The sequence below is a fragment of the Miniopterus schreibersii genome (assembly GCF_964146895.1).
Source record: "Miniopterus schreibersii genome assembly, chromosome: 12".
Classification (NCBI taxonomy): Eukaryota; Metazoa; Chordata; class Mammalia; order Chiroptera; family Miniopteridae; genus Miniopterus; species Miniopterus schreibersii.
The window spans coordinates 52,027,606-52,052,950 of NC_138112.1; the positions used below are offsets into that span (position 1 = coordinate 52,027,606).

Below are 25,345 nucleotides of genomic sequence, written 5' to 3' on the forward strand. Positions count from 1 at the left end.
AAGAGTTAAAATGTGCAGTCAACATGTCTCAAAAAACTGCATGTGTGACATCACATTAACAAAATACCCAATTACTTAACCAGACTTTTCATGTCTATCCAAGAGGCTGGCCTTATGACAGTGAAAGTGATGGCAATAAATGTGGCAGTCCCAAAACTGTATGACACTGTGGCTCTGAATGATACGAGTCCCCTAGGACTTGGAGAGGGAGATAAGTATAAACATAGGCAAATCATATGAGTGTTTCAGTTATATTTCAAGTGGGAAAGAGGAAATAAGCATGGGAATAGGAATGCTGACTTTTGCTTTCCCATCCCTTCCTTGTCTTTTCTCTACGACCTCATTGCCGCCCAACATACAATATATCTTATTTGTATTAATATAATCCTCTCTCTATTTCCCAGAACATAAGCTCCAGGAGGGCAAGGATGTGCCTCTATTTTTGTTCATTGCTCTATTTGCAATACTTTCATAGACTGTGGTACATAGTAAATGCTCAATAAATATCTGTTGAACAAATGAGATGGCCTGATGGCTATTTGCTAATCAATTAATAAATCAGAAATTATAATGGCTGGGTTAAAAAAATACTTTTTTCCCCTAAATTAAAGACCTTGTGACTTAATGAGTGTTGGCTCAACTGCAATATGACTTTGTGACTATAAACAATTTGCTTAACATAATGTCCCTTTGTTTCTCCATCTGGAAAATGGGGAAACAGTACCAGCCCTATATTCTTCAAAAACGTTTAATATCCTAAAAGAGGTAATAGCTTTCAAGGTGTCAAGTTAAAGATACAATGCAGAAGCTTAGCATGGATGGTTTTCCATAAAATCAAACAATTATCTGAGTTGTCCACTTACTTATTAAACTGGCAAAATTCCATTTCAGCTTTTATTCTTATATAGACTACTTGCAAACATGTATTAATCAGTTTTCTGTTTCCTGGCGCTTCCAAAGTATTGTTATTATGAATTTTAATTAACCATTTTCAAGTCAAACTGCCAGTTTCTATACGTCAAATTTGCCTTCGAAGTCACAAACTTTTTAATGATAGACATGCTCATTGAATCCAATCTCACTGATCCTTATTAAAAATGGGAAATGTCCTTTCTCCTGAGGAATCGCCCTTCTTCCTCCCAATATGTTAACAGCAAACCGGTCTCTCTGTTGTGGGAACTCTAGCTACCCTCTTCCCACTTTCTCCTTCAAGCCACAATCTGTTTTTTAGGGTCTCCCAATGTTTAAAAAGAGACCCTGTACCTTTAATAACAGAGACCTGGTGAGAGGTTTCTTTCCAAACTTGTTCCCTGGCTTCCAAGTGACGAAACCAGCTGTAATTTGAGAGCAGAGAGATCCTCAGGATATCATTAGCCAAAGGAAAAGCTCCGCATTCCCACCCAGCCCAGGAGTTGAAATAGTACCAGCGGGCAAGAGCCAGCCTCTCTCCCCTCCAAGCCCCATCGCCCAGCAGCGAGGGGACGCTCCGGGAGTGCGCCCCGGGCGCAGAGCCGGTCCGAGCGCCCCGCGAGCGCGCGGGGAGCGCCCGCTGAGCCCCGCCCGCCCCGCGCAGCAGCCAGAGCCCCGCGCGCCCTGCGCCGCGGACCGTGCGCCCGGCGCTGGTGCCCAGCCACATGCAGCCCGCGGGCGAGCGCGGGCCACGCTGCAGCGAGCCGGCGGGCACGGAGGCTGCCGCCTTCCCGGCCGGGCGCTGACTCCCCGGGGGCCCCCTTCCTCGCGCCTGGGCCCACAGCCTCCTCCAGGGGTCCCCTGCCATCCTGAGAGTGCAGGATGGTGCTCCTGACGCTCCTCTGGATGGGTGTCTTCTGCCACCTGTGTCAGGGCTACTTCGACGGCCCCCTCTACCCGGAGATGTCCAACGGGACGCTGCACCACTACTTCGTGCCCGACGGCGACTACGAGGAGAACGACGACCCCGAGAAGTGCCAGCTGCTCTTCAGGGTGAGCGACAGCGGGCGCTGCCCGGCGGAGGGGGGCCCGGCCGGCCGGCTGCTGAGCCTGAGCCTGCGCGAGCAGTTCACGGTGCTGGGCCGCCAGGTGGAGGACGCGGGGCGCGTGCTGGAGGGCATCAGCAAGAGCATCTCCTACGACCTGGACGGCGAGGAGAGCTACGGGAAGTACCTGCGCCGCGAGTCGCACCAGATCGGGGACGCCTACTCCAACTCGGACAAGTCCCTGACGGAGCTGGAGAGCAAGTTCAAGCAGGGCCAGGAGCAGGACGGCCGGCCGGAGGGCAGGCTCCACGAGGACTTCCTGGGCATGCTGGTGCACACCCGCGCGCTGCTCAAGGAGACGCTGGGCATCTCCGCGGGGCTGGGGGACAGGTACGAGCTGCTGGCCCTCACCATCAGGAGCCACGGGACCCGGCTGGGTCGGCTGAAGAACGACTACCTTAAGGTGTAGGGCTGGGGCGCCCTGCCCTGCTGCGGAGGGTGGGGGGCAGGAGACAGGGCTGGCATCTCCCTCCTGCTTCATTGTTTTTTATATTCAGACTGGCACTTGGAGAATGATCGGAAGTCACCTTTAAAAGAACTGGGACTTTGTTTTCATACATTATTTATGTGACTGCCATTGATTCGTCACCTGAAGAGGACAGTTTCAAGCCAGGCCTCCCACCTTTCCTAGAGGCTTGGTCACTCTGCAGAGACGCCTGTTGCAGTCCCGTCTAAAAGGACACAGATCACGCAGTGTTTAGCTTCTCCATCCTGGAGATTCGGTGCCAATACCCGGAAAGCAGAGTGCGTAGCTCCTTCCCCCTCTCGGTCTTCTCTCCTGGGCTCTGAAAGCTGTCAAAACGGCGTGTTTCTCAGATGAGGGCCCAGGTGCTTACTGTTCTGCAAACCCGCGGGCAGATGGAAGTTGCCTGTGTCATCTTCACCTTTTCTCTCTTATTTATTACCGTGGTCTCTAAGGTTTTGTTTTTTTTTGTTTTTTGTGTTGTTGTTTTTGCTTTTTTTGGTAAGAGTATTGGCTAGAAACTATATGCAGATCATCCTTTGCAGGGAGATGTCTGAGTGTCTCTGTGGCTGTGTGTAAATTAAAGTGACCACACTTAAGGAGTTTACGCTTTGGGGTGGTTGTGCACTCACGTCAATACGTTGATTTGCTGTGTCTCTCATTGTGTGCCTGTGCCATCAGTGTTATAGCCCATTACGAAGAAGTAGATTGATTGTTGGAACACCTCCCCAAATGCCTATGATTGAGGTTCCTAATATATCCTTTCTCATTGGGGGGTTTTGCTTCTGTTTGCTTATTGAAAACTTGTACTTCAGGTAGGGGTTATTCTAATAACTCCTTAACCAAGTTTTATTATTCAGACAATAAATATGTTCTCGTACGATGATGGCTTATTTTCTAATTTCTGTCTGTAACGTTCACATCGCAAAGAGGGGCCAAAGCAAAAGGAGAGAAGAATGGGCCGTAAGCCAGTTTCCTTAGAGTATGTGTTAAAGGCAGAGGGATAGCTACATATCTGGCAATCCTCCCGTCCCTGGCCACCCTTACCATCTTCCAAAGAAGAAAAAAATCTAGGCTATGCCAGAACCTGATCTCCACTGGTCTGCCTAAAAACTCCAGCTTTCCCCATAGAATCAACTGGGAAATTTTATGACAGGGCTCATACCTTACATGCCCTTAGAACGCAGAGGGAGGGTTCCATTCAAAGTTATAGGAACCACAGTGATGTTTAGTAATTTTGAAGACAGGTCTATGCTATTTAATTAATGGTTTAAAGAGGTAGAAATGCACTTTATTTCATGTCTCTCCCTAGCCAAGTCTCACCCTCACTTAAATTTGCTTTCTTTTCACACATACACACAGAGGAAAATAAATAAATGTCCATAATCTACTCTTCAACAGTGAGCCACTGTTTCCTCTTCCAGGCACAAGGAATCCAGCTTTCTAGTCCTATAAAGGGTCAAATACCCTCCTATTATAGTAGGGGAAACTGAGGCTCAGAAAATGACTGATCCTCAGCTAGTTGTACTGGCTTCAGGTGCCTTAAACTTGAGTACAGGACTTCCCCACACTGCTCTTTGCAAGGTCAGTGAGAGACAGGCAGGCAGCCTGAGCAGCCTGAGCCTTTGGATAACTATCTTGTTTAAAATTTTTTAAAAAACAAAACCATATAGAATAATACTTAAACTAATCCTATTGTAATTTCATCACCCAGAAACCTGCTTTTAGCTGCCTCTAGACTGGTGTGTGCACATGATCATTTAAAAGCATTTTCTTCTTTATTCTATGAAAGATGAGGAAGGTGACAGCAGAGGCAAAGATGATATTTGAATGATTGTAGTTTGTAGTTACAACCCTTCAGATTTTAACCTCTCAGATCTCAAAGCTCTCATGTCACTTGCTCCACAGCGTTCAAGTCTAATCCATGGACATATTAAATGTCATCTCCTCAATTTCCCCAACCGTAATAGAAGGATATTAGAAACGGGGTATGGATGGAAAACTGGTTTCCTCACACATGCTAATTTGAATCAATTGGTAATGGTTGCATACAGTAACAATTTTAAAGACACAGATGTAAAGAGTGCTGTCCCCAATTAGAGAGATGTCTTCCATGAGTACAGGGTGGGGAGGAGTGGCACATCTGCTACAAATTTGAAAACCCTGAAATAGACTGTGAATGAGGTTCTTCCCCATGCTAACAGTCTATGGTTTCTACAAAACCAGAATGAAATGACCTGACATTGAATCATCCATTCGAGACTAGATGAATAGCTAGCAATCCCACAGTCCTATGTAAATGCCCCAGAGGGCAAATGGGAATTTCCAAGTGGGGAGAGGGAGCCATCCTGGACTGCTGACCCAGAGGCTAGCATTGCAAGGCTTTTCCAAATCTGTTAGGGTGGGGAGCCAGTGCCTCTCAGATTTTTCCTCCCTGCTTCCCAGTTATTATTAGGACTTAATTACTCACATAGTGACAAATTCTTTTTCAAAGTAGTGGTTCTTTATTTCTTAGATCATGAAATATTTCGAGAATCTGATGAAAATTACATACTACTTTCTTTCCTGCGAAATATACTTACAAAAACATCCATACAATTTAGGATATTTGTTATTTTTATAAGTATTTATCAATCACTTAATATGTGCCAGGCACTGAGTTAAGCTATGGGTAATTCTGGGATAGGACAGAGCCTTGGGACTTCATCTAGCCAAGAATTTGTAAAGCCTCTTAGAGTTTTATCTGGAGAAAGATGCATTTACTATTATTATTATTATTATTTATAATAACAATGAAATAGTTATCATTTTTGAAAACTCATATTATTGGTCAAGCCCTGTGCTAAGAACTTCGCCTGAGTTATTTCCTTTAGTCCTAACAACACACTGCATGAGGGAAGTATTTTTATAAAAGGAATTAATACATGCCAAACACTTAGAATAGTACCTGACACAGATGGAATCCTCTATAAATGTTACTTGTTATTACTGTTTTTATCATTATCATTTTTATAACGTAGGCCCAGAAATCCTAGGCAATTTTCCCAAGGTTAAAATGGTGTGTTGTCTTATATACTTCACTATGTTCTCACATTTTAAACTAGTGGAATTAGATAAACCAAAGAAGAGCCTGAAAGGAAGGGCCCAGTGAGGCTGCCAACTGTCCGCGCTAAGCGTTGCCCCTGTAGGCCAGTCGGCCCCGCTCCTCCTGCAGCGTAGATGTCCGGCTGCTGTCAGTCGGAAGCTGAGGGCCTCCTCTGTTTACAGACTTCCTCCTTGGTACCTTCTCTGTATGATCCATTGTTTAATACCACTAATCCTTATGCTCCCGATCTGACCATGTGAAAATGTCCATATGCCTACTTTGAAGCACTTCTACTTTGAAGATAGATCTGTCTATCTGGAGTCTGTTGACAAGAACACCAGGCCCCGGCAGCCTCTGCAGCAACCAACGCCGCGCTGGCCGAAGCCGCCAGAAGATGTGAGGTGTAGGTGTGTTACGGACGGTAACACCAAGAGGCTACCCCATGGCTCCCATACTTTTCATTGCCTTTTAAACTCTCGTTTATAACTCTGTTAAGGAAACAGGCTCAAAACTTTCTGAGAAAAGCCTGAAACTTAGATGATAAACTATTTGAACAGTAATAAAAATGCCCGTGAAAACCACTTAAAGATAGGAAATCAACCTAAAGGGTAATATGATCAAATTTCCTTAGGGCATTTTTCAGAGGATGACTATTAAAATCTTCTTGATACGAAATGCTTGGGTATGAAATGTAAACGCTAAATGTAGTTTTTAAATGCTCGAATGTAAAAGAAAAAAAAACAGCATAATAAAATACAGAAATGCATAATAATTCACTAGTATAGCAAATGAGGTTCCGTAACTCATCTTAGTAATTTTGGAATTGGGGTGGTCCTCAGGAATCCTGTTTCATAAGTTAGAATCCCAATGGCTGTCATTCATCAAACATTTTGTAAAGTGCCACCATATGAGGTACCCAGGATAGAAACAGTGTGCAGACATGTGGAAACTGACACCTAAACACAGAATTAGAGTGTGGACACATGGGGATTGGCCCATGGACAAGGTTCTGTGGGAACTCCCCAAGAGTCTAAATCAGAATTGTCTGGAAAATGTAAAACATTGTAAATTATATAAAGATTTATATAATCACACATTTAAGAGGTATGGCAGTGTCATTGCTGATGTTATTATTGTTGTCTTGCCTTTAAAATAACTTTTTTTCTGGTTACCTAATCCATACCTGCTGAATTTTAATAACACGGCAAACGGCAAAACACAAAGAAAACAAAATTGTTCAAATTCTCAAACTCCCCCTCCATACACAAACTATTAGCATTTTGTTGTACATTCTTTCAGTACTTTTCATACATATCTATATATGTAATTTTTTCTTTAGAAAAACTATTGCAATAATACATTGTTTTGGAGCCAATGTCTCTTTTAGGTGTTAAATTTGCTTAATTGCTTAAATCTTTTTAAATGTTTAAATATTGCCACAGCACCTCAAGAGGCAGAAGTTCTGGGTTCTAGAGATGGCCCATCATGTATTAGCTGTGCAGTTTTAAGAAAGTTCCTTAAATGTTCTAAAATTCAGTCACTTTGTTGCAAAATGAAGATAATAATAGCTAATATTTATTGAACTGGCATCGCTCAAAGTGTTTTCTGAACGTTATTTTATATAATCCTCCCAGGCTTATATTTCAAATAGATGTCATATTTTCTAAACTTTTTGGATGAGGAAACTGAGGCACAAATGGGTTGAGTGACTTACCCAAGGTCTCCCAGCTAGACAGGAATGGAGTCAAAGGCACTCCTCTACGGCCCTTGTCACCACTAACGATGCTTTTCCTTTCTGAAGGCAGGAGACCAGACGTATTTCTTAACTCTCTTCCTATTCCAGGATGTATGATACATAGCTTGTGAAATGAACATTTTCCTTATATGATCTCCTTAATTAGAAAAATTCAAACCCAATTTCTCTCAAAGAACTTTTTTCCTCTGCTTCATTTGATGTTGGGTGAAGTATAAATTTCTTACACCTGCATGTGTTATGTTTATTCTTTGCCCAAGAGCAACTGGCTTCTTGCTCAATATCATATTTTCCAAGCACTTTCACATGTATTCGTACATGTGGTCATAATACATGTTTGTAGATGCTGAACTGTCAGGACAGTTCATGGTATTTGCTATTTGGAGACGGTAACCCAACATTCATAGCTAGAAAAGTTAGTCAGGACTGAATCCAGATATAAAGATTCCTTGTCCAGGCACCACTTTCCTTGCAGGTCTGCCTATCACTCACTTATTCACTATTAGAAAAAAACAAAAACATGTATTGAATGCCTATGTGTATCAGGCACTGTTCCAGGGTACATTAGTCAAAAAAAAATCCATGCCCTCCTTGATCTTACATTTGAATGTGAAAATTCAGTGAATTCATTAGGCCTTCTCTAATGGGAGGAAGAGATAAACAATAAACTAAAATATATTTAATAGACTGTTAGCAGAGATATGTACTAATTTAGATAAAATGGTTAAGGAAAACCTCTCTGAGTAAGTAGGAGATATTTGAACTGAGCCTCAAATCTTGAGTAGAAGGCCAAAAATCTTGAGATCAGAGAAAAGAGTTCTGGGTAAAAGAACAGCAAGAGAAAAAAATCCTTCAAGCAGAAACAAGTTTATGTCCTTTCGAAGGGGGGGGGGGGGGAAGCCAGTGTGACTATAGCACAGTAAATCAGAGACGGAATTTAAGAGCTTGAAGTCAGAGAGAACTGGGGTCAGGCAATGTAGGAACTAGATGGCCATCAGGAGAAATTGGAATATTAATCTAATTTCAGTTAGAGGTCTAAGGAAAGCATATATTAGTATATTAATAAATACGATTTGGATATGATTCTAATTTTAATTATCAATTTCCATTTGAATAATATTCTAATTTCAATGTACCAGAGACGTAAGGAGAGGGGTGATGTGGTCTGATTTACACATTCCGGGAGTGGGGCAGCAAGAGTGGAAGCAGAAAGGCTCCTTGGCTAAGTGGCCGCTAGGTCATGCCGATGAGAGATGGCAGAGGCTTGGTTTAGGGTGTAAGGTGAAAATAGCAGGAACTGACCTTGATCCTTACTCATGGGCCCCATTATCGTTTTTGTCCCAGAATAATGCGTGTCATGCTTCCCAGCCTTGTGCATAGATCCAGTTCCCCAGCTCTTGGCTCCATTTCTTCTCCACCTCCCCCTTTGGACCTGATGTTAGTAGTGCCTCCCTCAGATTCCTGACCACTTTCCCCTCTCCTGCCAAGGTAGCTGGATACACATGAATGGCATTTGGCTGCTCTCCTGACACATCAGGCAGTATATGGACACCAGCTAATCTCTCTGACTTGAAGTCCCACCTGTAGCCCACCAGCCCAAGCCCTGTGTACCCTATTTGATGGGCTGGGATGGACAGACCTGTAAAGGTGGAGAGATGCACTAAACCACAGGAATGTGTCACATGATTGACGAGTACACAAAAATCACTGTGATTACACTGACATTTAGACATCTTCCCGCTATTAGTAATCTCTATCATCATCACTGCATCTCTACTTATTCTTAATTTTTCTTCATAGCAGCTTCAAGTAGATAAGTGATACCTAAATATAAAACATTTCTCTGAGGCTTTCTGAAGGCTTCATGATTTTGCAGTGCCTTGTGTTCGGTAAGGTCACAGAGCATCCTATTTTGATACTAACAAGCATTTACTTCGATGACTTGTACATTTCACCATCTCCCTTTTTTACTTTTCCATGAAAAACAGAAGGTATTTTGTGTGTCAACAGCTTGCTGTTTACAGAAAGGAACCTGACAGCTATGATTAATGAGGTAAAACCTCTGTGCTCTGGCGTTGGCAGTAATGGCTTGCATTTTCCAGTTGTGAAAAGTTTCCTCCTGCATGCAGTCAGAGAAATGTGTTTCCTGAACGTCTTCTCTTGCTTTGATCTTTGCCCAGTTCTCATTCCAAGATGAAGCAAACACGGGTGCTTCCTTCAACTTTTTAAATGTATGCTTTGCTGGCAGTTCCACTGAGTCAACCACTAACATTTTCCACATGATTCTACTATGGATTAAATTATAAAGAGCAGCAAACCTAGTGGGTTCACTTTGCTTATGAGGTATATTTTTGCCTACCCTTCAAGAGTCATTTCTCTCCTGTCCTGGTTTTCCCCTCCCTCTTGACTTAGCCAAGCCCTTTCTCTCTTGTTTCCTGCTTGGCTCTTTATCTCTCCCTCTCCTCTTACTGCTAGGAGCAGAGGAAGTAAAGGCAGAATTCTGATTCACATCGTGCCTCTGGAATTTATTAGCTGCAAAACCTAAGTGAACTGTGTAACCTCTTGGAGCCTCAGTTTCCTCCATTGTACAGTGTGAAATATGACATAATGTGCAGGGTTCTTGTGAGGACCAGTGTATGGAAAGGATTCACTATAATACCAAGCAAAAGTAAGTGCCACTACTCTCACATAGTCGAGCCATGTGTATCAAAGGCCTTTTAAGAAGGGCTACCTTGTGTGTTCTTAAGTTGGAATGAAAAGATGGGTTTAGCCCAGTCAGCATGGCTCAGCTGTTGAGCTTTGACCTATGATCCTGGAGATCATGGTTCGGTTCCTAGTCAGGGCACATGCCCGGGGTGTGGGCTTGGTCCCCAGTAGGGGGCCTGCAGGAGGCAACCGATCAATAACTCTCTCATCATTGATGTTTTTATCGCTCTCTCCCTTCCTCTCTCTGAAATCAATAAATATATATATATTTTCAAAAGATGGGTTTAAAATAAGCCTGAAACATTCTATGTCTATGAACCAGTGTTGACCTCCCCATTCTAGACAGGTGCCTCAGAAACCAAAACACATTTGTTCCCATTCATGTAAGAGAAGCTCCAATGAGCATGTTTACACTGCAAACACTCCTCCCTATTTGGGCCAATAGAATGGATGCTGCAGCAGGAAATAACAGCTGGCAAACTCGATTACCCTTTATTTCCAAACGTTAGCAGTGCCTTTGCTTTACATTTTGAGCATGGAGATGATGCACATGAAAGAAACTCGGGAATTTCAGTACCTAGGTGGCTACAGGGAGAGAACTCTCAGAACTTGGCAGCCAGGCTATCAAGTGAGAGAGGATAGGTATATTAATACCTAATATTTATTGAGCACTAAATCCATACAGTGGTGCCTCGGTTTTCAAACGTCTCTGTGTACGAACATTTTGGGTTACGAACGCCCTAAACCCAGAGGTAAATGCTTCGGTTTCCAAACACGCCTCGGAAGTCGAACATGCCACACGGCTTCTGCTGAGCGCAAGGTCCTGAGGCCTGGCTGTCGGCTGTGGATCCCTCGGTTTTCCAACATTTCAGAGCTTGAACAGTCTCTGGAATGGATTACATTCAGAAACCGAGGCACCACTGTATTTGGTCTTGGGTACCCTAGTAATATCTGGATTTCAGGCCTATGAAACTGAAGGCCAGTCCCCATTTATGGTGATCTCAATATGGAAAGCATTAGGGTGATGGCATGAGCCTCTTTACGTAACCCCGGACTCTCACCGTGTGATCTGCCGTCCCTAACTGCCTGGAAGTCCTAATCTGTCTCCTGGTCGCGAGCTTGCCAGGGCTGGCAGGCTGTATGACCCCAGCCCAGTTCCAGCTCAGAGGTAAGCGGGCTCCACTGAGAGTCCCCGGGACATTGGTGTGTAGCTCTGCAGGCTTCCCAAAGTAAGAAGTAGTCTGGTAATTGCCTAGCTCGCCTGTCTCTCCCTGTGCAGCCTCAACCTGGGCTGCAAGGAAAGAGGCCTTAGGGCAGTTAAACAAGGACTCTGGACAGGGCACAGTGACCCCTGCAACAGAACAGACTTGGCTCTACACTCTCTTCAACAGAGAAGCAGACAGTTTGGCCCAGTGAACATTAATATTTGCATATATTTAACAATAAACATAAGGAATGAATAAACGGTATTTCTTTTCTAATTAGAGGCATTTTGGTCACTTGGGAAACTTCAGAAATAGAACAATTTCTAACTGTTTGGCTCAAACAAAAACTCATTCAGGCTTAGAAGTTGGCAAAGGCCATGTTAATGATAAATACTTATCCCATAATCACATTTTCCATAGACCCTCTAAATTTCCAAGAATTTCATCATAAAAAAGAATAGCAGTGAAAAATCTGGACCGACAGTTAAAATAACAACATAATATTAACAGGATATCAGCGTTTACAGGGCTTTCCCATTTCCTCTGTAAAAACCTTACCATTACCCAAATGCACAGCCACCAGTTTGCTTCTCAATTATTGTTAAAAAATTTTCAAAGGAGCTATTCATTGATTTTTCTGTTCACTCAGCAAATATTTATTGAGTACTTACTATGTGCAATCACTGTGCTAGACTCATAGGATAATAATAATAATAATAATAAATAAAACAATTGACAATATATTTATACTACTCATAATGAGGCCAGCACACTATTCTGAGCATGTCATATCTATTTAACACAGGTAACCCTGGCAACAACCCTTCATAAGGGTTACTTGTAAACTGTTCACCTACCCTTCAGGAATGTCACCTGGTAGCTATGCCAGTCCTTCTCTGTTACTTACTCCTCCCTGATCTCCAGCCTTGCCACAGGCCCATCTCTGGCTACAACTCTCTCCTGATGTGGCCCATCCTGCCCTCTAATGGAACCCTAATTCTGGAAGGACTAGGAAGTCTTTAAGTTAGGAGTTCAGGAATATTTGGAGAGAGTTATGCCTCAGTGACCCAGGGAACTAAATAAAGCAATCTTTGGGTTTTACTGCAAAAAAAAGAGAGAGAGAATTAGCAAAAGAAGACCTTGACTCAAGGCTCAAGTTTCCATGATTGAGCTAGCCAACCTGAGCATGAAACCCAAGATGTCAATATCATGTTAACCTCTGTCAGGCTAAAAGAGTAATAAAACTGTACTTTTAATTACATCCTTAGATATAGTTTGGATATGAGAGTTATACAGTCTGAGAATAGCAGAGCTGCAAATAACCTTCAAAAATGGAGAATTGAGGTCTATGAAGTAACTTATTCTGGGTCATTAATTCATGGCATTAAGACCAGGGAGTCACACAATCACAACCCAGAAGCCAAGCTCATCTATTCCCCTGTTCAACATCTGCCTGAACCTTCCCTATAACATCATAGACCTACCAAGTGATTATCCAGGCCACACTTATACTCCTCAAATTATAGGGCTTTCCCTTCACTCTGGAACAGTGAATTAATTTGTTGAAGAGTTCTAACTCTTAGAAAGTTCTTCCATATTTTGAACTGAAATCTCTCATCATGCAGCTTCCACTGTTCAGGGATCCTCAGCCCCCATCTATCCCTTTTCCACTTCAAGTTAATCAAAGACCTGACAGCTTCTTTGGCCAGGCTCAATATTCCCAGGTCCTCCAACCCTTCCTCTGTATATAAACAATAAGTAAGGTCCCCCATATTTACTTGACTACCAGGAAGCAATGATTTTCAGTGGTTAAAACCATGGGCTTTGCAAACAGACAAATCTCTGGGTTGAATTTCAGTTCTACACTCACAATATTAATGTCCAAGTGCAGTTAACATATTCTGACCACACCTTGGGTTCCTTTTATGTAAATCAGTGATGATGACATACACTCATAGGGTTGTTGAGGTAAATGAATAAAATAATGTACATAAAATTTCAAGCACCATGTTTAGCATTGTGTAGGAATTCAAAAAATATATTTGAATGGATGAAGGAATGAACCCCTGGCTGAGTGCTAGACTCAGCACTAATAAGTGAATTTTATCAGTTGGTTAGCAAACCTGGAAAAGACTGTGGGGGAGAGGGTCAAAGGAAGAATGAATAGGAAAGGCCCAAATGAGAAGCAAAAGCTTCCATGGCGGACCAGCTTTCTGTGCAGCCCATTCCATCACAAGTTCACCAACCATCTGATGAAAGTTTGCTTCATGCTCACAGTTCTGCTCCATGAGGGGAGAGGGAGGAAGAGTCTTCAATCCAAGTCTTTTGCAATTAATTCTGGACTTTCTCATAAAGGTCTGACAACAGGCTAATTTGAAAGTCTAAACACTAAGTTATTTTGGGGAAGAAGAGAAAGGATACTTTATATGTATTTTTTTTCCTCCCTTTACAAAAACAGCTGAACAGACTTTCCTAACTCTTTCCCAAAAGTTTCATGTTTGGGCTGAGCTCAGCCCTGGAAGATCTCACTCTCAAGAGGAAGGCCTGAGAAAGTCATTAAAGGCAAATGAAAGCCCTGGAATAGAAATACACAGGGCAATGGGAATTCAGTTGGCTTTTTCTCTCAGGTGATCCATCTTTTAATAACAGGAAGATGCAACCAAAGCAAACCGCCTCAAGGACAATGCCTCCTAATCATCTAACACTTTGAAGTAGTATTAGAACTCCTGGACTCAGCCTGCCTGGCACTGAATCATGGCTGCTCCCTTTGTTATCTAGGTTATCTATGTGGCAAAGAACTGACACTCCCGGGGCCTCAGTTTTCTTCTCTGTAAAATGGATATAATGGTCCTTATTTCATAGGATTTTGAGGAGCACTAAATGAGAGAATACAGCTCGGTGTATGGTCCGGGACATATATTAGACTATTTCATTAAGTGTAAAGTGACATATAGGAAGTAGTCTTTGTCCGGTTAACATGATGGGATCAAAATGGGTCCATGCTCTTTCCCCTTCCCCTTGCCTGTTTGGTCTCTTCACTTATCTCCCTCCTGCTTCTTTGTAGAAAGGAAAAAACTGCACTGACAAATTATTCACCCCACCTGCCAACAAAAAGGTTATCAAAGAGGAAGGACCACATGAATTAGGGGATAGAGTATGACATGAAAGTAGAGACCAAGAATGCTATTAAGCATTCTACAGTACAGAGGACAGCCCCCATGACAAAGAATTATCTGACCCACAATGTCAATAGTGCTTAGGTTGAGAATCCCTGATCTAGAACATGAAAATATAAAGTAGTGGGATAAGAGAAAGATGGTAGTTTCGTTGAGGATCTTGAATATTAAGCTAAGATTCTTCCCAAAGGAAATTGGTGTATTATAGAATTCAAAGCATGAAGAAAATAGAACTTTAGAAAGACTTGCATCACAAAAGTATGTCTAACCTATTAGATTATACAGATACTAAAGAGTTGAGGCATTCTGATGCAAATTCATATATTTTATATATTATTATGATTATAATGCCCCAACATCTGGTTGAAAAGTGAAAGCATCTGTCAACAGGCTAAATTTATCTCCTTGGCTTTAACAGACAAATAGCTGGAGTTCTGGTCTTTCCATTGATTAGGGATTCCCCTACACTTTGGAAAGATAATTAAAGGGGATGAGAAGTCTTGGGTTAGGGTAACTAATAGTTTGGCACAATGTAGACAAAACAGTTGGTTGATTGGTGCTTTCATTTCTCACTTGGTGGTTTGACATGAAGAAAACATAATCATTGTTGAATGCTTGCTAGTCATCATTGTAAACCCAGCTGATCTCCGGGTAAAATCAACTGGTCCTAAAATAAAAAACTGTAAGTATGAATCTTCAATGTCAAAGACCATTGTTTATAAGAAAAAGGAACTCTTAAGTTAAAAAAGAAGACCTCAAGAATAACCTTCATTTATGTTTCCCTGCAAGTGTTCATATCTAAATACCCTCTCAGAGTCACCCTCTATTCCTAGGGAGTCTGTGCAATCCATTAAAGAATAGATGGAGCCACATTCACTAGACCAGGATTGTATCTCTCTGAAGAAAGGGCTCATTTTCCTTCACACACAAGTTGCAGTCTGTTCACAAACCCAAGGGGAGGCATCCATACAGAAGGAGAGCATTGGGTTTTGTTTATTTTTTATTCATCTGCCAAGAGGGACACCTTGTTCTAATTCATCTAAAGAAAAATTATAGGCTAGTAGAGGCCTTATCCCTTTTTCTTGCTTTCCCAAATTTTATGTACCTTTCCCAGCCCATTTCATTCTACCTCCCTAAAGCTTTTTCTGGGCCTCCTGTACACGGTGATATAACGCATCACAACTTTGACTGGTAAACACTTCCTCGATCACTGTGTCAAGCAGAATATTGAGTTCTTATCAGAGTTTAAGGAGAAAGAGTTCTATGATCCATTAACAATGCCTTTCATGAATACAAGATGGGGAGGAGGTAATATATGGACCAAGTATTTGCTTTCCTCACCCTTTCTTGACATTTATTGACATTGTCACTTATTTTTGGTACCAGTGCTAGACACTAGTGTTAACAACAGTGGACAACAATAGATATTATCCCTACTTTTTTAGAGTTCAAAGTCTAGTGAACAGAGTCAGTAATCAAATAATCATCTACTTTTTGATGAATTAAAGACAGCCACAAATTCTTTGCTGATTCATTCATTCATCAGGAGATGGTGTTTACATCTCTCCCTTTGACTCTGATGGTCTTGTGACTTGCTTTGACCCATAAACTGTGATGGAAGTGACACTGGGCCAGTTCTGGGCCCAAACTTTACAAGGCTTAACAGTTTCCACCCTTGCTAGCAACCAAGGGCTAGACTGAAGAACATGGACTAGACTACTGAAATGAATGAACCCACGTGGAGTGAGACCAGAAAGGTGAGAAGCCATGTTGGGCATGCTAGGGCCAACTGAGTTCCCAGATGAATGCAACCCTAGTGGTGACCTCATCTCACAATGTGAAATGGAAAAGCCACCCAGCTGAGCCCACCAACCAAAGAATTGTGAGAAATCTAAACTGTTATTGTTTTAAGCCACCAAGTATGGAGGTCATTTATTTTGCAATGATAGCAAAAACACATCATATCTAAGGTAGATGGCGCCACCACAATCTTTCTCTATCACATTACCCTGTTTTATTTTTTTTAGAGCTATTATCAGTACCTAAAATTATTTTACTTAGTTTTCTGTTGTCTGTCTCACCCAACAGGAGAAAAACTCGGAGAGCAGGACCTTGTCTATATTGTTTCCTACTGTAACCCCTGACCCTAGAACATTGCCTGACACAGAACAGAATGCTCAATAAATATTTGTAGATTAAGTGAATACATGGATAGTTGCAACTATAATAGATGAGATAGCTGAGAAGTAGATATTCTTATAACAGTTTGTATTATGGGGATTAGACCTGGTGAGGGAAGTCAGGGCAGAGAGGACCTTTTTTAATTTAAAAAAAAAAAAAAATCTACATTATGTTCAGAAGGAAAGTAGGGAAGGGACTATTTTCTCTCTAGTTACTATTCAATTAACTATTCTCTTAAAAGTGATATTATCACTTTAAACTTTCTGTGGTGGCAGAGAAGAAAATTTTTTCAAAATATTTTTAGAGTAACCTTCAGAGGCTATAGCTACTATAGCTACTGATTAATTAAATAGGCAAGGGATCCCCTGAATAATAGGAAAATAAATTTTACAAAAATTGGTGAAGAGAATAAGATGTGGAATCTGTTTTATCCCTCTGCTAGAAATCAATATTAAAGGGAAAATTCTTCTTTCTCAATTTGAAGAAATACCTCTTTCTAAATGTAAGGAAAACTTTTAAGAGTTTTTTTGTTTCTTTTTTTATTAAATATTTTTATTGATTTCAGAGAGAGGAAGGGAGAGGGACAGCGAGAGACAGAAACATCAATGATGAGAGAAACTCATTGATCGGCTGCCTCCTGCACACCCCCTGCTGGGGCTCAAGCCAGCAACCCGGGCATGTTCCCTGACCGGGAATCGAACCTTCATCTCCCGGATCAGAGGTCAGTGCCCAACCACTGAGCCACACCAGCTGGGCTTAAGAGTGTTTGTGCTTCCTAAGCACAGAGTTCATCTGGAAATTTCCTTAGGTAAAGAAAGAAAGTGTTCTTCAAGGAGGCAGTCAGCAAGACAGAGGCATGCAAAGATCTTGCTGGGAAAAAGGAAGCGGAGATCCAGAGTTGAGTGACCCCAAAGCCCGAGTGCTGTAGACACGTTGTTTGTTCCAAGGCTGTGAGTGATTTGGCGAGTAAGCAGCCAAGACCCTTCCTGTAAAGCCAAAAAAGTAAAGAAAAGAAAATGAAGATCAGAAAGAGAAAAGAATAAAAACGAAAACAATTAGGAAATAGTGGAGTGGATGTCAATTTTAATGTGTGTATAAAATACACATTGGGGTTGTAGTAGAATTAAATAATACTATTTTCTTTCCTGTGCTTTCATATATTTTATAAATGTTGATTTTACAGTGTTTAGATTGGATTAGCGAATGACTGAAACGATCCCTCTTAAAGCTTAAATACAGAATAAATTATGTAAGTGTACAGCTTTGTAGCGATGCCTGCCCTGAGGGCCAGAACAGTGTCTCACTCCCCATTTGCAATCCAATGGTGACCAGCACAATGCTCAGGAAATTATAGAAGTGTAGACCAATGGTAAGCTCTGGAGTGGTAGAAAAAATTCTCGCTCTGCCACTTCTTACCTGTAAACCACATGCTAGTAACCCTACTTTCAACTGGGTTTTCAAATTCTTACTTCCCTCAGAAAGTAGTCAAATGAGATAATGTAAGTGAAATTGCTCTGAAAACTATAAGACATTAAGCAAGTATAAAGGAATGTTATTAGTAAGACACTTTCCTGCTCTAACCCCCTGCAGTCTGGCTTCAGTTACTATGTCTTCATTGAGACTCCTCAAAAATCACCTTATTAGTAATTTGGCCTTAGTAGGTTTTCAGGGTCGATTATATTCGGGAGGAAAATGTGTGCTGACTTGCAGAGATAAACCAAGACGTACAAACCAGAGAAACAGAACTGTTGGGCAGTGTCTTTCTGCTGCACGTTCTCGCCCTGTAGAAAAGCTACATGGAAGCCAATTTATCCGAGAGCAACTATGGAAGCAAAAAAGGGGCTCTTGTAGTCAACTCGGGTGACTGGTATGCTTGACGACACCGGTGTGCTTGCTTCCAGGATCAGCACCCATCTGCCCGTGAGAGACAGATGTTAACGCCATCTAGTAAGGGCACTCCCTTCGCTGGCTTGTGTCTCTCCGCTTCTCCTTTGCTGGCCAACCCCCCTTCTCACTGACACGTTCTCTCTTTAGATAAGTTAACGCCTTCCGTCAGGGTCCAGTCCTGTCTTCCTGGCCTGAACTGTGCTCTGTCTCTTTTACGTAATTTCGCCTATCTCTGACCAATCAAACTTAAAGTGTTCATTTTACAGTTTAACTTTTCTGTGGCCACCTTATTTTACCTTTTGTGTTCTTTCCCTTGGTGTGTGTTCTCAGAGGGTACTCCATTGTTCCCCCCATCTATTAGTCTATCATCAACCATAATGGCCTTCGAATTCACCTTCGAATTCACTGTCCCTACTTGGCTCCCACACTCCTTCATCTCTATGCAGCATAAGAGCGTCCACCTTGCCTGTAGTAGACAGTTCCCAGCATTATCCCCCTTCTCAGGAATCCTCAGTTTGGGGAAGTGGGGCAGAGAATTACCTTTCCCTCACTGTATTGGAAGTTTGGGGAAGGGTAATTTCTGGCTTGCACTTGCCCATCTCCAATTATGGACCGGACTCTGGTTCAGCCAGGGTAAGTCTGTGACAAATCTCAACCAATCAGATGCTTTTAGGACCTTGAGGGAGAGTCATTTTTACCATCGGGAAGGATAGGTTAGCAGTCACTATAATATCACCAGCATACAGAGTGCTAGTTTCTGCTAGTTATTTGCCAAATGGTCCAAGCTTCCTGTATTTTAGGCCTCTGGACTAATATATGTGGATCAATATATGTATTTTATATATATACATGTGTAATAAGTATAAAGTCTATAATATATAGTACATTATATATTATATTGTTACATATTACATTATATAATAATTTATTATATAATTACAATATATTATCTTGTTAAATATTGTAAGATTAAATATTATGATATTAAATATTATATTATTGGTTTCTCTTATTCCTAAGCCTTATCTCCCCACTATCTTTTTTTATGTTATAATGCTTTTATTGCAATTGAGGACATTTTCAATAGCTATTTTGAGTTTGAAGGCTAAGCTGGGTAGTCTTTTGCAGTAGAAATCAGATTTCTCGAACACAGCTTCATTGCCAACTATGGACTTCATTAAAATCACAAAGTTATGGCATACTGATTATTTCAACACGTCCATCACTCAATTGTTCATTTGAGCTATCTCATGATCTCTAAGACAAACCAAATGTAAATGATTCATAGTAAAAGTCAACAGATTCTTCACAGATGGAAACAATAAGGCTGATTTCTACAACATGTTCACTAATTCTTCAATAATATTTCTTAAGGTATTTCAAGGATAATAACATTTATCCACCATTACCCATGTTTTCCTCAATTTTTTAACTAGCTTCTAAAAGACATAAACAAGGATGCAGGTAGTCAGTATTGTTTTATAGACTTGTGATGTTTATTTTGTCATGCATCTTACAAAAATAAATATATGGTGATAAGAACAAATGTATAATGACAAGTGTACATTTAAGTCATTAGCGGTTGCATGAATTTTGCTTATATGAGTGTTAGAAATGATAGGATAAGATAATTCTATTATTCTATGCTCCCTTGAAATATTTCCACTAAATCCATTAATTTAAAGTTGCCAGAGGAATTTTTATCGTTTGCTGCCAAGAAGTTTTTAGTCTCATGAAAGCAGCAAAAATGGCTTTTCATCACCCCCCCCCCCTCCCCCCGGTCCAGTATCTTGTATGTAATAGATACTCAATAAAGTCTGCGTAATGGACCTATTGTGTGTTAGATATTCAGCAACTAGAGTTGAATGGAACTGAATTGAAATGAATTAAGCAGGCTTTTCTCAGACCCATAGCAACTATAAAACTAGACTTTCACCGCCATTCAGAAAACTGTGCTCACAAGATTACGCTCTGGAATCCTGACAGATAAGATTTCAGCAACTCCTTATTTAAACACTTCTTAGACAAATTATGTGCCTCACTACGTTACTAGGAGTTCTGTCAAGAATTTGCAAGAAAAATGTTTTCCAAAGCAACTGCCTACGTTTGTACGTGGTGTGTCACTGTGAGGGGGCTGTAACGGCCCACAGGATCATGTGGGCCTCGGGTGTAACCGCAGACCGATTCAACTGCAGCATTGGTTTGCAGAATCAGAGGGAGGAGAGCATGCTGAATAAGAACTGTGGATAATCGCATGGATTGGGTTTTCTTTCTGAAGCCCGGGGAAAAAATGTTTTTCTCTCTCTGTTACTGGTTTTCTATAGTATCTCCCTTATTTAGCATTAGATTAATTCCACTTGTCAATTGTGCAAAAGTTTGTTAAATAACAATAAGAAATTAGAATTGTGGTCCTGGGAAACTCTTCTTAAGCAACTTATTTAAAATATATAATTTTAAAATAATAACAACAGAATGATTTTTTTTTAAATGGCTAGTATTTATAAGGCTCAAAGGTTTACAAAAAAAAGAAAAAAAGAATGTATACTACCTTTGTGAAGTAGTATTTGTACTTGTTCCTGAGACTAAACCTCTCTCCCTGGAGAGAACCATTATTGGAAGCCGCTAGTTCTTGCTACCCACAGAGACCTGGATTTCATCAATGAGGCCACTGCACTCGCTAAGCCCCACCCCGCGCTTGTGCTGGGTACACCAATGCCATACATACAGACAATACCAAAGCAGCAGCTTTTCACTCTTGATCCAGTGTGTCCTTCCCCAACTTTGCAGAACATTCAAACCTATACTTTCTTCAAAGTGACCTTTGAATGATCCGGTTGGAGCCTCCACTGAGGGAGATGAGACACTCAAAGCACACATTTCACTTTCAGTCATTGATTGTGATCAAGGAGGGAGGCTTTGGGGACAATAATAAATGGGGAATATCAACCAGTCCAAGAAAATTATTCTGAAAGAGCTTCTTTGAGAAATGATTCAGAGCAAAGTAAATCAAATAATTTTTCCACTAAGAAAAATGTAAGAAACAAAGTTTACAGCTTTGCACAAAACAAACAAAAAAAACAATCATTGGTGAGGAGAGAACCCTCCCCCCCCCCCAGTGTTTCCAGTTAGAGTAATGATGGGGAGACTTTGTCTGGGAAATGTGGCCCATTCTGTACCATGCATGATTTTAACCAAGGTAGAATGTCCCACTCAAATCCCAGAAAATACAAGTGATGTAACAGAAAAACCATCACAAATTGCTTATCCATACAGGAAAAAATAAAACTGGATTTCTGCCTACCCCACAAATATCAATTCCAGATGGATTAAAGACCTAAATTGCAAAAGTAAATATTTTAGTGAAAAATATTGGTGAATTTCTGTCTGACCTTAAGGTAGAAGAATTTGTTAAAACACAAAATATGCCAATGTAAATTAAAACATGAATGAATTTAACTATGTTAAAATTAAGACCACTTGCTAATCAGACAAAATATTAAAGAAAATGAAAGCACACGTTATGGACTGGAAGAAGATATTTTCAACATGCATAACCAATAAAAGATTAGTAATATCTGAAGAACTTCTCAAAAATCATAAGGAAAGGACTAATAAAGCAATAACAAATGGCCAAAGGAATGAGCAAGCACTTTCAAGAAAAAGAACACATGAAAACACAGTAAGATTTAGTTTCATCAGATATCTGGGGAATACAAATTACAACGCAAGATACTCTTTTAGATTGGCAAAATAATAAAAATGATAATAATAACGTTGTCAGTACCAAGCGTAGGAGAGAATTCAGATGAACAGGTTTGAGAGGTAAAGATTAACTTTCTAAGACCAAGCCACTGCAAGCTTACCTCTCAGAAAAGGAGCTGGTTCCTGCAAAGCTCCACAAAAACCAGCACTGGTCAACTACTTAAGGCCATCAATCCTAGTTAAGCAAGAGGCTTAGACCCAGTCCCCTGATTATGGCCAAGATGGAATAGTGCTTCCACAGACATGCAAAGCATGCCACGAAGCCAATCCTGCCACTCGCTCACAACATAGTACATCTGTGAGGCTGGGAACCTGACCTCATTACTGCCAGGGAGAGGTTGATGCTACTCTCCAAGAAGACTCAACTAGCAGAATAAGGCTGGACTAAAAATTCTGCTATGTCTTATTGCTATTTTACTGTGGACTCAATCACCAAGGCAGAGGAGCTGGAGCATCCTTAACCATACAAGCGAAGAGCCCTGCAACCCAAGAAGAAGGGTCTTCTATAGTCTGACATCTAGCTATGCTAGATAACTGTGACCTACCCCATAATGGGGTGGGCAAAGGGGAGTTTCAAGCACTATTCTAGTTCTTATATTGAGCGGTGATTCCTCAAGTGTTTGATGCATTAGTGAAAATAAAAAACATATAAAAAACAAATAATTTTAAACAACAAAAGAAGTACAACCAATCATGAGCCAGTGATGGGAGTACTTCATGACTAAAGACTATGATTTATGTAATCCTGTGCTCTTGGGTCCAAAACAAAAAGGGAAAAAATGGCCTTATAGTTTTAACTTTTGTGGTTTAATACCTTATCTAAAATCTTAAATATAGTATGTGATGAAGCTATTATTATATCTATATTACACACAAAATAACAATTTCAGAGAGGATAACAGTACGTATCTAATAAAAATTAAATATCAGATTTGAACCTATGTCTATCTAATCATGTATTAGTTTGATTAAACTGCAGTGAAAAATAGCCCCCAAACTTCCAGTGTCTTAAAACAATATAAGTTTATTTACTCACAAGGGACCCAGGAGCATCATTTGAGTCAATGGAGTGGCTCTCCTATGTGGTCATCCAATGGCCTAAACTCCTTTCATCTTATGGTTCCATAAGCCTCTAAATCATCATCATTATGTGTAGGAGGGAACGTGGCAGAACACACTGAGGGAGTGGTACAGGCCAGGTTTGGAATGATTGTCATTATTCCTACTCAAATTGCATTAGAGGAAACTAAGTCACATGAGCACACTTAACTGTGAAGGAGGCTGCAATACGTGGGAAGAGAGAATTTGGGTGGACAGCAGGTGACTTTTACCATGGGCTCCAAATCTCATGCTCTTTCCATTGGAGCAGATTTCTTTCTGCTAAGACAAATGCCAAAGACTAAAAATTACTTTGGGATATCACATGATAATTGTAGGCCATGAGCAACAAGCTCTGTGATGCCAATGTACATGCGCTCCCTAGACTAATGTACTTATTTTGCTGAAATATAAACATCATATCCCAAGCAAAGCTGTGTGAGGTACTCCCTCATTATGCTCGAATCCATGGATGCCCAGGAAACAACTACATTACACAAAGAACTGTCTATCCTTCACTTGGTAACTATGGGAGAGAAACTACACTGACTGACGCAGGGTGTGTGTGTGTGTGAGTGTGTGTGCGTGTGTGTGTACTGGGATGAATAATACATGGAAATAATGAAAATTGGAAACAATCATAATGTTGAAAATCAGTATATGTTGAATCTAAGGCCAGCTTTCCTGGGCTTTGCTTCACAAAATATAGCATTTTTCTTTTATTTATTTTTTATTTTTGCCAGATAGTCAACTAGTGTCTAATACATTTAAAGATAATATTATTTGTAGGTTCTTCAAAATTAGAACTAGTAAAAAGAGCTCTTCAAACAAAATCAAGTTTCTGCAGAGTATGACTAAGTTCCTAGGAGACAGTAGCAGATACTCTCTACCCAAGTATGTGTATGTCGCACTGAATCAATCATTTATCTGCTTTCACACTTTTCTAAATAATAACAGCATTTACTGTGTGCTAAAAGCTTTATATATATTAAATCATTTACCACAATATGTTATCAGGCAATTATTAGGATTCCTAATTTTCAGGTGAAGACACTGACAAGTTAAACTGCCTAAAGTCACAGCACTAGGAAGGAGCAGATGGAGGTTAGAATGTGGATCTTTGGTCCCAACACCTTTATTCTGCCCCCTCATGATAAACAGCCAGAAGTCTAGCTCAGAGTCCATAATATTACAATGTATTAAACAGAATGCCGATTCCCTTATTCTGATTAGAGTGTTTCTATTGGAAAGGCTACAGCTGGTATTATATATGGTGGGTATAAAGGATACCTTTGCACCTTGCATCTCAGGATGGTTCCAATTATCTACCCAATTCTGGCCCTCCAGGACACAAAATACCAGTCCCCGGAACAGATGATACAAGAGATTAAGATGTTCCTTTGGTTTAGTCCTTGTGGAAACAATGCTTATCTTTAGGTTCCTATCAATTTGGAATTTAAAGAGTATACACGTTTAACCAAGACCTTTCCAGGGCGCTCAAATTATACCTTGCAGGCAATGTCCCTAGCAGCTTGGCTGCTCTTGACTGGAAATCCCAGTTTTATATACGCTAAATAATATGAACTTGAATGCTACTTTTCCCATTTCCTTAGAATTGACTCTTAGGACCCAATGCTAAATGGAGGGGGGGATAAAGTCCTAAAACATCCTATTCTGACTTCTTCCAAACTGGAAAGACAAAGAAAAGGAAGAGAGAGGACAGAGATCTTTGCAGATGTGCTGGCCCTGGGTCAAGCTGAAGTCAGATGCAGAGTTGGACATATCAGTAAATTGAGTATGACACTGACGTTTTTTGTTCGACTAGACTGGGTTGGATTCTTTGTTCCTAAAATTTACTGGAAACCTGTGGATTCAGCCTAAAATAGTTTAGATTATTACTGTAACTAGATTATTTTCAGATGGTTACTCCCCCTTCCCTGACCTCCTCCACTGAGGGAAGGAGAATGGCATGAATCCTCTCCATTCACGTCAGGTTCAGCTATGGGACTTGATT

The 25,345-nt window shown here is 40.8% G+C and overlaps 1 protein-coding gene across 1 annotated transcript; it reads left to right on the top strand.

The window, feature by feature from the left end:
* The first annotated feature begins 1,407 nt into the window (after window positions 1-1,407).
* FIBIN (fin bud initiation factor homolog) lies at window positions 1,408-3,361 on the top strand. The gene has a single exon (XM_081154235.1). The coding sequence runs from the start codon at window positions 1,792-1,794 to the stop codon at window positions 2,422-2,424; it is 633 nt and encodes a 210-aa protein (XP_081010361.1). The 5' UTR covers window positions 1,408-1,791; the 3' UTR covers window positions 2,425-3,361.
* Window positions 3,362-25,345: the final 21,984 nt, after the last annotated feature.